The sequence below is a fragment of the Plasmopara halstedii genome, assembly GCF_900000015.1.
Source record: "Plasmopara halstedii genome assembly, contig: Scaffold_444, whole genome shotgun sequence".
Lineage (NCBI taxonomy): Eukaryota > Oomycota > Peronosporomycetes > Peronosporales > Peronosporaceae > Plasmopara > Plasmopara halstedii.
The window spans coordinates 921,268-934,209 of record NW_020187364.1 but is presented as its reverse complement, the minus strand read 5'-3'; the positions used below and the strand labels follow the sequence as shown (position 1 = coordinate 934,209).

Below are 12,942 nucleotides of genomic sequence, written 5' to 3'. Positions count from 1 at the left end.
AGAAATGCTCTGATCCGATGCTGAAAGTCCTGTCTGGCTGTTTTCGGATAGACGGTACCATCCAAACATATTACAATTCGCTATCCGTATAACAAGCAGTTTTACATTGAAAGTACAGAGAATACATAATCAACACCAGTAGAAGCTTTGTGACTACCATGATTGCAATTTTGTACCAGATGAACGTGATACTTCGAACGCTCAATGCCGCACCACCTGAGCTTGAACGAACTGAATATTTATCATACGCAACGTCACTATAAAGAAGCATTAGTAATATCATCGATCAGCAATAGTAGTATATGATTTTTTAATAATAAAGAAAGTATACATCAAAGGTCTCCGATACAAAACAGTATTCTTCCTTTCTTAAATATCAATTATGATACTTCATTTTCAATTACTTAACAATAAAACCAATATATCAAAAGAGGGTAAAGACGTTCGTAGATCCAGATGGAACTCAACATTGCAGCTACGACATCATTCTGTATGATACGGTCTATTTGAACCGAAACATGCAGTGTATGCACTTCTACGACTTTCGCAAAAACGACTGTATTGAGCACGCCAGCGTCAGCTGGTACCTCATGTAGCAGTCCACGATCTGATCTAGACATTTATCATTTTGCATTTTGCAACTCACTCCTAACTCTTGCAAACACCATGCATCACCGTATCCTACGTCGCCTGGTTTCACCTCTTACGAATTCCACTCCCTCTTTTTCAATATCCCGTCACTTTTCCGGAGTGAGACAGACAAATCTGTTCATTAACAACAAATTTGTGCCTTCGTCAACAGGTGCAACATTTGATACTATTAATCCTGCGACAGAAGAGATCATTGCGTCTGTAGCGGAGGCTACTGCTGAAGACGTTGATGCTGCTGTAGCAGCTGCTCGTACCGCTTTTAATGGTGCATGGCGTACCATTGATGCAGCTGAGCGTGGTCGACTTTTATTCCGCTTGGCAGATCTCATTGAACAAAATGGCGAAGAGTTAGCCGATTTGGAAGCATTGGATGCAGGTAAACCACGATTTCTAACACGTATTGTGGATGTAAATGCTTGTATCAACACCATTCGCTATTATGCCGGTTTTGCCGACAAGATACACGGCAAGACGATCTCTATTCCCGGACCATACTTATGCTACACAAAGGAAGAGCCTGTGGGGGTATGTGGTCAAATCACTCCATGGAATTATCCATTAATCATGATGGCTTGGAAATTGGGACCAGCTCTTACTACTGGCAACACTGTGGTACTCAAACCTGCCAAACAAACATCATTGACGGCTCTGCGTGTTGCTGAGCTCATTGTCGAAGCTGGATTTCCAGAAGGAGTCGTTAATATTGTTACGGGAGGTGGTTGCACTGTTGCCGCACACCTTGCGCAACATCCAGATGTAGACAAGATTGCGCTTACAGGTTCTACTGATACCGGAATGAAGATCATGCGCACATCACACGTTGACAATCTCAAGCGCATCAGTCTTGAACTTGGCGGTAAATCTGCTAACATCATTCTCAACGATGCTGACATCGACGCCGCAATCCAACAATCACAATTTGGTATGTTTTTAAATGCCGGACAATTGTGTATCGCTGGTAGCCGTGTGTATGTTCAAGAGGGCATCTATGACGAGTTTGTACGTCGATCGGGTGAAGCCGCTTCATCGATGAAAATTGGTGATCCACTCGACTTGTCCGTTCAACATGGTCCGCAAATTGATCAAGTTCAGTTTAATAAAATATTGCACTATATTGAGTCCGGGAAGAAGGATGGTGCTCGTCTTATTTGTGGTGGAAAGCGTTGGGGTGACCGAGGATTCTATATTGAACCAACGGTATTTGCTGATGTGACGGAAGACATGACCATTGCTCGTGAGGAAATCTTTGGTCCCGTCATGTCAATTTTCAAATTCAAAACTATTGACGAGGTTATCAAACGCGCCAATGATTCCGAGTATGGTTTGGGTGCAGGTGTTGTTACAACTAACATTGACAATGCTATCAAGATCTCTAATGGTGTGCGTGCTGGTACGGTGTACGTAAATTGTTACGCGGTGATTGAAGCCAACACACCATTTGGTGGGTTTAAAAATTCGGGAATTGGACGCGAGCAAGGAGAGCAGGGTCTGCGCAATTACCTCGAAAGCAAGACAGTAATTATTAAGCGCCCCAATGACTCCATGCCATAAACTAATATTGTCACACTCGTGATAGTAGATTGTACAATATAATTGGTTTTGTTTGACAATAATTTCTGTTTGGAGTTGAAAAGCTTTGATAACTATTATTTGTGAATACGAAGTTTTTGAATATTGTGATGCTAAAGCTTGCTCAAGGAGGGTGTGAACTAAGAACAAATTCATAAGAAGGAATACCTGTAGCTCAACAAGTTGATTGTATTTAAGTATGTAATGTATCATGAGCCTGAGCAATCGCTATGGTACTTCGAACGAATAGTGAGCAGGCTATTCAATGTCAGTAGATCGAAATGATCGAAGCCACTCAGGCCAAATTGGCAAGCAGATGAAATTATTTCGGCGCTGGTTAAGTAAGCCGTCAATGTCATACGTCTGCAGAACCTTTACCAAAGGTTGGTCAGTAACTTAAAGAAGCAAATACTCCACAAGAAAACATGGCGTCGGGAAGCGAAAAGTAGATTACCAGACGATCGGAATGATCGAAGCCGCTTGTACTAAATTTTGTCGCAGAAGAGAGATCAGTAACCTTGACAGATATTAGAGAATAACAAATTAAACTTTTATCAAAAGGTAATTTTGAATTGGGGATAATACTACCAGGACAGTCTCATCTTTTGTGATCGACACATATTCACTCTGGGAATGTGACAAATTGTAACAGTGGATGATACTCTGAGATTCTGAATCAACTATATTTTATCTAGTTGTAAGGTTCGTTCGCACTTATGAGGTGCTGGACGGTAGTTGGCGAATTTTGACTGATTCCTTCGATATATGTAAACTATCCCACTATTTCTTGCATGCATGTCGTTCCCCCTATGATGTTGCCTTTCCTTTAACTATTATGAATATGTGTATCATCTCTCCTCGAACGTGGGTCCATTCTGTACAACATGAGACCTACACTCACTAACATTTTAAAAACGTATTCTAGAATCATAGAACATGTGAGTGCGGTTCCTTACATCCAGTAATTACGCCCATGATTGTTCTCTGCAGTAGAGGGCGATCACACTCTACAGTGCAGGGCGATCAGACTCTTAAATTTGGGGCAGTGAACAAGGATGGCGCCATATCGAAAGTTTTCGGCTCGAGTTAAACAACAAGTTTGTAATTGTTAACAAGCACATCCATCGTAGCACCTTTGAAAATGTCGGAACTACTAATATCTTGTTATGACTACAACATCCCAGCAGATGCCGTTGGATGCGCCGCTGCACAGCCCTTTGCGTAGTCCTGTGCTCGATGTATGAGATGACTTGTATATAAGGACTTACTGCTGAGCTATTATGCCAAAAAACACAATTCTTTAGAGTACCGCTAAGTGTTGTGTTACAAGCGGTTATATCGGTCGTACAGTACATGAAGTAATATGCGTACGAAATTGCGAACCGGTGGTTATGATCAAAACTGCATGGCTCGATTCAAGCATGAGTGGAAAAGGTTAGTTGCTCATCCAGTGCAAGTGCTGCTCTGTAACCAGTTTCCAATAACACAAATGTCAGACTGAAACGTCGCTTAGCGCTTGACTTGCAAATTTTAGAGCGTGGGCGCTATTATACTTGCCCTCGACTCCCGTATAGGCTAAAACCAGACCAGAGCCTGATGAGACACTTACCGGCCAAAGTTTGAGCTGAGAACAAGGCCAGGCTTTTGCTAGTGGAAGCGCAAGGATGCCGCACAACTCTGCCGCTTACTCTGTAAGCGCAATAGCTGAGAGCGTTCTAACACAATTGACTAACGCTTTGCTCTAAAGCGCAAATCTCGATTTAAATCACTTTTTGCGAAAAACTTTAGTAGCTTTGCTAATTCATCACCGGGAATTGTGTCGCTGACAGAAGCAAGATAATTTGCATCTACAGTTTCCGACGAATATTATCGAACATCTCTTCCAAGAGACCAAAATGAATCGCGTGATAATGGGCTACCAATATTATGCCATAACCGATAGACTGGCGAAGGTGGCAAAAACATGCGGTGTGGATTCTACCCTTTGATACATTTTAGACATCCGCACATCAAGGCAGACTCGTTTGTCGATTTTGAATCGTCTATACACAGCACACACTGAGTCGTTATTCTATGCTCTCTCGGTGTGGCCTCCTAAGGGAGTATGTGCTTCTAAGATCCTTATCATGAAATGATGCGCATTGCGCAGGTCAGTGTTGAGATACGGCACACTTCGTGAGTTTTAAAGAGATTTACCGCCAAACAATTCAATCAAACGACACCAGAGTTTAAAGCTCCTTGCTTTGCAACGCTCTAAGAAGCTGACATGATGTGTTCAAACTCAAAGCCGTAAGTATTGCCTCGTCGATCTCCCATGTCACTTTTGTGACTTGGAAGACTTTTCAGTCTGGAAGATGCAAATTGCCGCCACAATAAATGACCCTGCTTATATTCTTTCGATGGTATGCTTGGCTGCCAATGGTATCTTTTATTCTATTTTCTGTGGGAGATGCGGCAGCGGTGTCGATGTGCCCAACGACACACGAGTTGTATCAATCCGAAATATCTTCAAGCCGAGCAGGTGTATCTTGAACTTGACAAGAGTATAGTACTTCATGTCCTGAAAAGGGTAGCTCTACTCTAAATGGCAAGAACAAGCGCAAAATTGCATTAATTCCGATGGGCTTATTCTTCAAGTGCACGACTGTTGTTTGCAAAGGCTGAAGCATCACAGACCGCGTGCGGTATTGATCGGAAGTGCCGCGATAGCGACACACACAAAGATTTCATTTTAAGCCTAAAAAATCGTCTCTCGCTTTCTAATAAAGTTGCTCAAAAATGGAATTTGTCGGCCAAAAGCATACTTAGCTAGGTTGGTAAACAGCAAATTGTAGCGCCGCCAGTCGAGCCTGCTCTTTTAAAATTTGATATAGTGTCCAGATCCGACTCCCATGCTCCGTATTACTATGAACTGTCACATCGCCGTAATAGGTGCGTACAAATGCATGAAATGACAGAAGTAGCTAATGTCGCCAAAATGCTGAACGTCAATAAAACTCTGGGTATGACCGGTCACCCAAAGCATCCCGCGAGGAGTACTCAATGCAGTAACGATACATCGCTACGTCTCATACTTACGTATAATATCCACCGATTATGTCCAGAGCACTGCACAAGGTGCGACTAACCGTGCTGTTTTGTAACATTATTTTAAGGTATCGGTGTTGCGCCAGAATGCTAACTGTACTAAGCTTTATTGAGCATGCAAGTTGTAAGCCTTTCTGTTGCGGAAAATCAGCGCTGAATGGCGTAGTTTATTTTTCACCAAATCCATATCGTGCTTGGCACGAAAAAAAACCATTTCATGACGGACTGCACGATTTAGATAAAGCATTTTAGAAATCTAATCGGCACGCCATGACATTCCATTCAACAAAAGTTGAAAGAGTCCATAATATGTTTGAGGATAGCCTTTCGACATCTACTACTCGATTCTTCAAGAGTGTTTTCAATAATTATATATAACGAATGGTGAATTCAGCTCAATCTCCGGTTACTTCACCCTTTTGCAGCTCTTGCAAACATACCCCTTTAAGATTATCACGAGCTCCTGCCTGGTTGTCGTGAAGCAGCTCAAATCCTTACACAAACCTGAAATTCCATACGCAAGTAAGTGACCTTTTCATCAACATTCAGTGAAGCTTCATTGCTGCGCTCTGAGCGCACGACATTTATTGTTGCTGAACCGGCCATTCTACTATTTCGTGACAAAAGTAGACATTACAATATAGCATCAGAGCCCGACCCAACTAGCAAAACATAAAGGTGCCTGTTTTGATGGAATTCTGTTTTGAAGACCATGGTTATAAGGCACTGTAACTAGTCTTCACAGGAGTGGTAATTGAGGCCGCGACGCACAGTTATCAGATTCGTTTAAATCTCGAGACAGCGACTCACTATCTCTTTTAGCGCCCAAATCTATTTCAAAGCTCTTGAGATTTAAGTTGCAAATATGTTGAGATTTCTCATGTCCAACACCAAAGCTGTCGTAACTTTGTCCCCGCATCAGACGCGCTCCTATGTCAAAGCAGAGTATATCTCGCTAAAGTCCATTCGCAAAGAGATTCGTGGGACCCAAGTTATCAACTTCTGGTCAATTTATGGCTCATGATCTTTTACCCGCAGAAACCAAATGGGGTTTTGAATTTCAGCAGGTCTCAAGCTTTTGGAACATTTCTTCAACAATTTAGCTATTGTGTTCGTCTCAAAACGTACAAGTATGCAATCCGTACTCGGCAGGTCCATTGCCTTTTGCTTCTACCTACGTTTTACGACAGTCATCAGTACAACATAATTACACGATGCTTCTAAACGAATTAGGTTTTTCATGGCTTCACAAATCCCGGAACTTTGGAGCCAGAGATTGTGAGCTGGCTTCCATTTTTATCTTTATTGCACGAGGTACATGTGTACTCAGCACTTTTCCATTAGGCACAGGGTGGCCTACTGGGCTCAATGCTTCCCGCGAATGATTCGTCGGTCGATGCTCCAAAGTGCATCCCCGCTCAGACAGTATTGAGCAACAATGTTTTGTGATCTTGGTTCTGTACCTGTGGGGAGCGTTTGGCACAGCTGTAACCCGAGCGACAGGTGGTGGTGCCGAGAACCCGGTGCGACGGAGCACGATCCATCGCACGAAGGCTCTCTCCAAAATTAATAGCCGTTTCATACTTTGGAAAAGGATCAAGCGCCATACCTGCCAGTATAAACTTTGAACACTAGGTATTTATGCTACTTCCCTCTTTTCTTAACAAATAAAGAACCCAACCGCGCACTATACATATGGCTAGGGAGGCTAACACATACGAAGTATGTGGCTTGAAACTTCCCACGATGGCAGTTTCGCCGGATACAGAGGTACAGCCCATTAGCGCACGCGATTTTCTAGCGTGAAACTGTTCACATTGCTGTATTCGAGACAGCACGGCATGCGTAACATGTTTTTGTCTCTAGCTGGTTCCCAGAGTGTATTGCAATCAGAAACTTAAGCCCCTGAAGCAGTTATCATTCGTCTGGGGCGCTTACTGGGTATAAAAATGCGCTGGTGAGGCATCTAAGGAGTGTCTCAACTAGACGTCTGTGAAAGCAAAACTGTCTTCCACCGAGCTAATTAGAGTGAGAAGAAAGCAAGTCAAAATCCGCACAGATTTATTGAGAACAAAAATGCCTCGCCATCAAGCAAGAGCACCGCGCAACACCGTCTAAGTTTAAGTCTGAGCGATTATTGCAAAATACCTCACTGCCAGATACAATAGGGATAGATTGCACCTTTCGCAAAGGAAGCTTTGAATCTCACGCCTCATCGTTCTTCACCAGTACAGAGCCCCGACATTCTACAGCTGATACGAAGGACAAAAGGGTAATGTGTGTGGCCGGTGCAAATCTCTATGCAGATCGAATTTACTTAGATCGGATCCCTAGCCATGAAACAGGAATCGATAGCGTAACATACTGTTGCCTTGTTTGTTTCGATCTTCTAATTGTTCTTTTCCCAATGAGGTTTTATGTTCCTTCGCTGCATTCACAAAACTTGAAGACCAGCAAAAGCAGTTATCGATCGCTGTCTTAGGTTTCATTCTGTTGTTCGAGCGCGCATCTTCGCAAAACACCTTTATGGCGTTGTTAGCTCACTGATAGTGGAAGGACCACTCTTGAGACCCTGTATCCTTTTACCGTGAAGAAATTGCCCGTGTGGCTAAGGTCGCTGCTTGAAACGGGTATGGTCATGTGAAAGCACCAATGATTGCCTTGAACTGCAAGAGAAGTACTTTTGAGCGAACCGAGCGCGGTCGACCTCTGGAGAAACTCGCTATATTTTGCTGGCTGGACCGACAGGATCCACGGTTGTACCAACTTAGTCTCGAAACTGTACTCGAACGAAACTAAACAAGAGTCAGCGGTGAATGTGGTCTGATCCTTCCGCGGAACTTCCACTGAGTGTTATTGGGGAAGTTGAGTCAAACGCTTTCTTTCGAATATACCGTTGTGCTCAAGACGTCGTTCACAGCTCAACGTATGCTGAGTTCAACGTCGAAGCTTGCTTAAAGTTGTGATAAAGGTGGTGACGGGCAATGGTGCCTCCATTGGCGAACACCTTGCATATTGTAGGTAGAAGTGTACTTACAAACAAGCTGATCTAAAGTATTAATGAGCACATGGCACCGCACACGGTGCTACCAAGCGAACTGATTTGTGATGCACCTTTCCTACAGATTGTCGTTCTCTCCGTGATAGCGTTTGCGTTCAGGTTTTTACAAGCATGCTCAATTCACCACTTGCAGTTACCTTCTCCAGCACAGAATGTCGGCGCCGAGAATGAAGATTTATTCTTACCGAATCCGCTTCGTGTTTCGAAAAAAAAGACATCATTGAAATCACCATCAAGGGTCGGGTCATTTCATGACAGTGTTCCTGTCACACATGTACTCCTCTGGTTCAGTTGGTAGAGTGTCAGTCTCATCATCTGATGGTCGCCAGAGCTACATCGGTCAAGATTGTGCTGACGGTGATACTACGATTAACAAGTCACAAGTTGATCTATCTGTATAATGTCAGCCAATGAGACATAGCTGACTGGCCTTACTTCGATGACTTTGTAGGTCATCGAAGTAAGGCCGAATCGTCTATCAATATCGATGATCCCCATGATGACAATGCCCTGTAACAAAAGTGTTGCATGCTAATATATGAAAAGCGCTGGAGTGACAAAGAATTTTACGTCGAGTCATCGAGGAGATCTAAGGTTCTTTCATTGAACAATTTAGTTTAGAAAACATTGCACTCACTCGAGTATGGCACCGCAATCCACTTACTCCAAGAGTAACTACAACCTTAACCCGAGGCATTTTGATGCAATAATCATTGCCGCCCAGAAAATCATGTTGGAAGAACCATTGTATGTGAGTGCGGGGGTGTATGAGGGCGCTGTTCACAAACATTTCGTGGTATTGGGGTGGTCGCATCAATTCTTCAGTTATTTACGAAGCAAATACACTACAAGAGTATAACAAGCACATTAAAAATCACGTTTACGATTAATGTTGCTCTCAGATTTACCAACTTCTTGTTTGACGCTCCATCAAAGTTGTTTCCATCTCAGCTCATCGCATCTGGGTAAAGCTGGAGCTATTAAATGCAGCTGGTTGACTGAAACCACTAGTAGCCGCACCACTTCCAAAGCCAAAGCCACCGCTATTAGTAGCACCAAAACCACTAGGCTGCTGTGCAGCGCTACCGAAGGATGGCGGCTGCGAGCCAAATGCTCCAAATCCAGAGCCTGCGAGTGTGCCAGTCGAAGCGACCGGTGCAGCAGAACCAAAGCCTCCACCCACGCGGGTCGCTATTCCAAAGCCAGAACCATTTCCACCAAAACCCGATTGAGTACCTCCTAAGGCAGAAGCCGAGCCGAATGCCGGAGTCGAAGATGCTGATCCTAACGTTGAAGGTGTGCCGAAGCTGCTTGTAGTCCCGAATGCTGTTGTGCTAGGAATACCAAAACCTCCCGAAGTCGAGCCCACTGGTGTCTTCTTGACGTACTTCTGTTCAAGCATTTGAAACAATTGATCTTCGCGACCCTTATATTTCGCTAATGTGGTGTCAACAGCGCTCAACTTTGAAGGGTTATATTGTTGATAAAAAGCTGTAAGCCTGTCACGGTAGTTGGTGCCTCCTGCAGCTCCAAACGTGCTAGATGCTGTTCCAAATGGCGACGGAGCACTGAACGCTGAAGTCGTCGCGGTTGTTGGCTGAAAGGCACTAAATCCACTTCCAGGAGCCGAGCCAAAGCCAGTAGAAGATTGAGTAGTCCCACCAAATGGCGATGATGCAGGAGCCTGAGCCGTTCCGAACGGAGACGCACTGGGAGCCGGTTTAGCTGCACCAAAACCAAGCGAACTAGCAGACCCGAATGACATACCGGCTGAAGTGCTAGGAGTTGAAAAAGCGCCTATATTGCCAAACGGACTTGTAATCGCACCCGAAGTTACAGGCTGAACAGCTGGACTTGCAGGCGGGACGTTGAATTCTCCACCCACATCCTTTACCTTGTACTTGAGCGCTAGATTTTGAAACAATTTGTCTTCATTACCCTTGTACTTTTGAAGGGTAGCATCCACACTACTAAGCTTATCTGGATTGTGTTTCTGGTAGAACTCTACCAACTTTTGACGATAATCTACAGCAGGCTTGCTAAAGGGCGAAGAAGTTGACGTCGGAAAAGAATTTGTTGCTGAGCTTGTCACAGATCCAAAAGATGTGCTCGCAGCAGGACCGAGACTAAACGCTGATGGAGAAGTTCCAAATGGACTACTGGTAGTCGAAGCTGAAGCTGAGACTCCGAACCCACTACCTGGGCTCTTCGCCCCGAAACTTGCAGGCGCAGGAGTCTGTGAAGCTTCTTCCACTGATACGCACTTCGGTGGCACAGGTCCTCCCTTTAAATACGTTTGAACATCTTCTGGCTTCGATGTCGGAACGTACACGGTAAAGAGTCGAGTGAATAATTCTTCCTCTCTGCCCTTGTACGTTGTCAGCGTTTTTTCCAGCGCATTTCCAAGCTTAGCGGGATTGTGCACCTTGTAAAAGTCTTCCAACCGTGATTTGTAATTAATTGTGCCAGCACCTACCGACGGCGATTGCACGGTACTTCCCCCAAAGCTAAAAGAGGAGGAAGATGCTTGAGCACCGTTTCCACCTAAAGAGAACGCAACAGTCGAATTCTCATTCGCTTTTCGCTTGTGTTTGACTGCTGGTGACTTAAATTCGAACAATGAAGTCTCTGAAGTAGCTTCAGAGACTTCATTATAGTTGACCATAGGTGCTCCAAATGTATTTTTACTACTGTCCTTTGAAAAGCTGAGCGCATTTGGCTTCGATGGGCTTGATAGGGCCAGTTTATCCTCGGTTGTTAAAGCTCCTAGACTTGGTCTCTGCGGGGCCTTTCCGACGCCCACACTCGTTTGAGGCGTTTCAACAAGCTTGACAGGCTCGTCCTTTGGTGCCAAAGCCTCAGCTAGCGCCGCTAGCTTTGATCCGGTCTTTGGTAACGCCTCTTTGAAGGAAATAGACCTTGTCGACGATGTCGCTGTGCTTACTGGAGAAGCAACACTCAACTGCGTCTTTGGCATTAATTTACTGCACGCTTTAGATCGAAGAGGCGGAACAGACGTAGATGGTGCGGGGGAAGCAAGCTTTCGAAGGGGTGTTGAGAAGACGTCACGAGGAGTAATGACATTGTTACACAAATTCAAAAAGTGTCGGCGAACCTCTTGGCTGCGCTCTTCTGACTCCGCAATCATCTCCGTCATTCCCGCCTTCGTTACTAAAGTACGAGCTTCAGCTTGGCTTCTTTGAAAAACACGAGAGCCGCTCATTTGAAACATACGATCACTACGTAGACTAAGCTTATCCAAAAATTCCGCTAATTCACACGCCTTGTTGTACTGCGCCTTTGACTTGTCATAAGTCCTTTTTAATACACGAAACAATTGCGCGGACGACACGACACCATTTCGATCAGCATTGGATTTCAATGTCGAAAGATCGCTTTCAAGCTCCACACAACACTTGCCTACCTCACTTAACTTTTTTTTCAGTGAGTCATATACCTCCTTAGATCGCGCATCAAGTGGTTGCTCGTCTAAAGTTTTTTTAAGACTCTCATCATTAAAGCTGTCAAGAATTTCACGCCCATACTCAAGCTGTTCGTGAACGTCACCATCACTTCCAATGACAAATAAAACATCTTTTTCAATTCGATCCCTTGCATCATCCAGAACGTTCAACTCATCGCAGAGGCTCGAAATCTGCTTAACTAGCTTGTCTATTTGAGACGATACCTTCTTTGAGAACTCCACATCTTCTGATAAAATACTTGTCGCGCTTTTGTTAACTCGCTTTAGCGACTTATCGAAGTCCACAATCAGCTTCCACAACTGCCCCTCCATTCGCGAAGAAGGAAGATCTTTCGAGGACTGTGTCACATTATCAAGCGGCATTGCTTTGGTCTTCGAGATAGGAATTTTATTCGCTGAAGCTTCAAATGCGCTTGTATCACCAAAGTTAAGTGTACGTTTTGTTTGTAGCTGGTCCTCGGATTTATCCCATCGCTGAGTCGCCTCTAGTTTTGACGAAAAGGTGTCAAACGAGAAGCTTGGTCGTGTCGAGCTCGTAGCCCCTGTAGATACTGGGTCACTTGGACGTGTTGATCCAAACGAGAACATTTCATTTGACTTAGGGACAACGCCGAATGGACTCTTTAGCGCAGTGGAACCGATTTGTGTTGATGAATTCGGGTTCGAGCCAAAAATGGATTTGCCTGAGAAATTAGAAGGAAAAGAAGGAGTCAAAGCTGTCGGATCGGACGTTAACGGCTGACCAAATGCAGGAGGCTTCGGCTTTCCAGTCGTGTCAGGAGGGTAGCCACCATTACTAGCAGTGCCAAATGCTGGAGGTTTTGGCTTCGACGTCGTGTCTGGCGGGTAGCCACCACAGCTAGCAGCTGCAGGCTTTGGCATTGAGTTTTGAGAAGTTCCAAAAGCTCCGAACGGTGGTGGTTTTGGCTTTGAAGTTGTGTCCGGAGGGTAGCTGCTTCCACTTAGCGCACCAGTTACAACAGGTTTTGCCTTAATTGCTGCTTCGGGAGGTTTATCAGCGCCACCTGCAGCACTAAACGCAGGGGGCTTTGGCTTTGATGTTGTATCTGGAGGATAGCTGCTGGAACTG

At 44.5% G+C, this 12,942-nt stretch overlaps 6 protein-coding genes across 6 annotated transcripts; 2 read left to right on the top strand and 4 right to left on the bottom strand.

Moving 5' to 3' along the window:
- Positions 1–666: 666 nt before the first annotated feature.
- PHALS_10139 (aldehyde mitochondrial precursor) lies at positions 667–2,202 on the top strand (the record flags this gene model as incomplete). Its single annotated transcript, XM_024725511.1, has 1 exon — positions 667–2,202. One exon carries the CDS (start codon positions 667–669, stop codon positions 2,200–2,202), a length of 1,536 nt encoding a protein of 511 aa, XP_024576281.1.
- A 1,746-nt stretch (positions 2,203–3,948) lies between these two features.
- PHALS_10138 (uncharacterized protein) lies at positions 3,949–4,185 on the bottom strand (the record flags this gene model as incomplete). Its single annotated transcript, XM_024725510.1, has 2 exons — positions 3,949–4,067; positions 4,140–4,185. The coding sequence occupies 2 exons, from the start codon at positions 4,183–4,185 to the stop codon at positions 3,949–3,951; spliced, it is 165 nt and encodes a 54-aa protein (XP_024576280.1).
- A 2,368-nt stretch (positions 4,186–6,553) lies between these two features.
- Positions 6,554–6,914, bottom strand: PHALS_10137 (uncharacterized protein; the record flags this gene model as incomplete). Its single annotated transcript, XM_024725509.1, has 2 exons — positions 6,554–6,706; positions 6,771–6,914. 2 exons carry the CDS (start codon positions 6,912–6,914, stop codon positions 6,554–6,556), a joined length of 297 nt encoding a protein of 98 aa, XP_024576279.1.
- Positions 6,915–7,637: 723 nt separating this feature from the next.
- PHALS_10136 (uncharacterized protein) lies at positions 7,638–7,947 on the bottom strand (the record flags this gene model as incomplete). The annotated part of the gene is made up of 2 exons (XM_024725508.1): positions 7,638–7,829; positions 7,894–7,947. 2 exons carry the CDS (start codon positions 7,945–7,947, stop codon positions 7,638–7,640), a joined length of 246 nt encoding a protein of 81 aa, XP_024576278.1.
- Positions 7,948–8,640: 693 nt separating this feature from the next.
- PHALS_10135 (uncharacterized protein) lies at positions 8,641–8,884 on the top strand (the record flags this gene model as incomplete). Its single annotated transcript, XM_024725507.1, has 2 exons — positions 8,641–8,725; positions 8,820–8,884. 2 exons carry the CDS (start codon positions 8,641–8,643, stop codon positions 8,882–8,884), a joined length of 150 nt encoding a protein of 49 aa, XP_024576277.1.
- Positions 8,885–9,320: 436 nt separating this feature from the next.
- On the bottom strand, positions 9,321–12,734 carry PHALS_10134 (uncharacterized protein; the record flags this gene model as incomplete). The annotated part of the gene is made up of 1 exon (XM_024725506.1): positions 9,321–12,734. The coding sequence occupies one exon, from the start codon at positions 12,732–12,734 to the stop codon at positions 9,321–9,323; it is 3,414 nt and encodes a 1,137-aa protein (XP_024576276.1).
- Between the last annotated feature and the right edge of the window lie 208 nt (positions 12,735–12,942).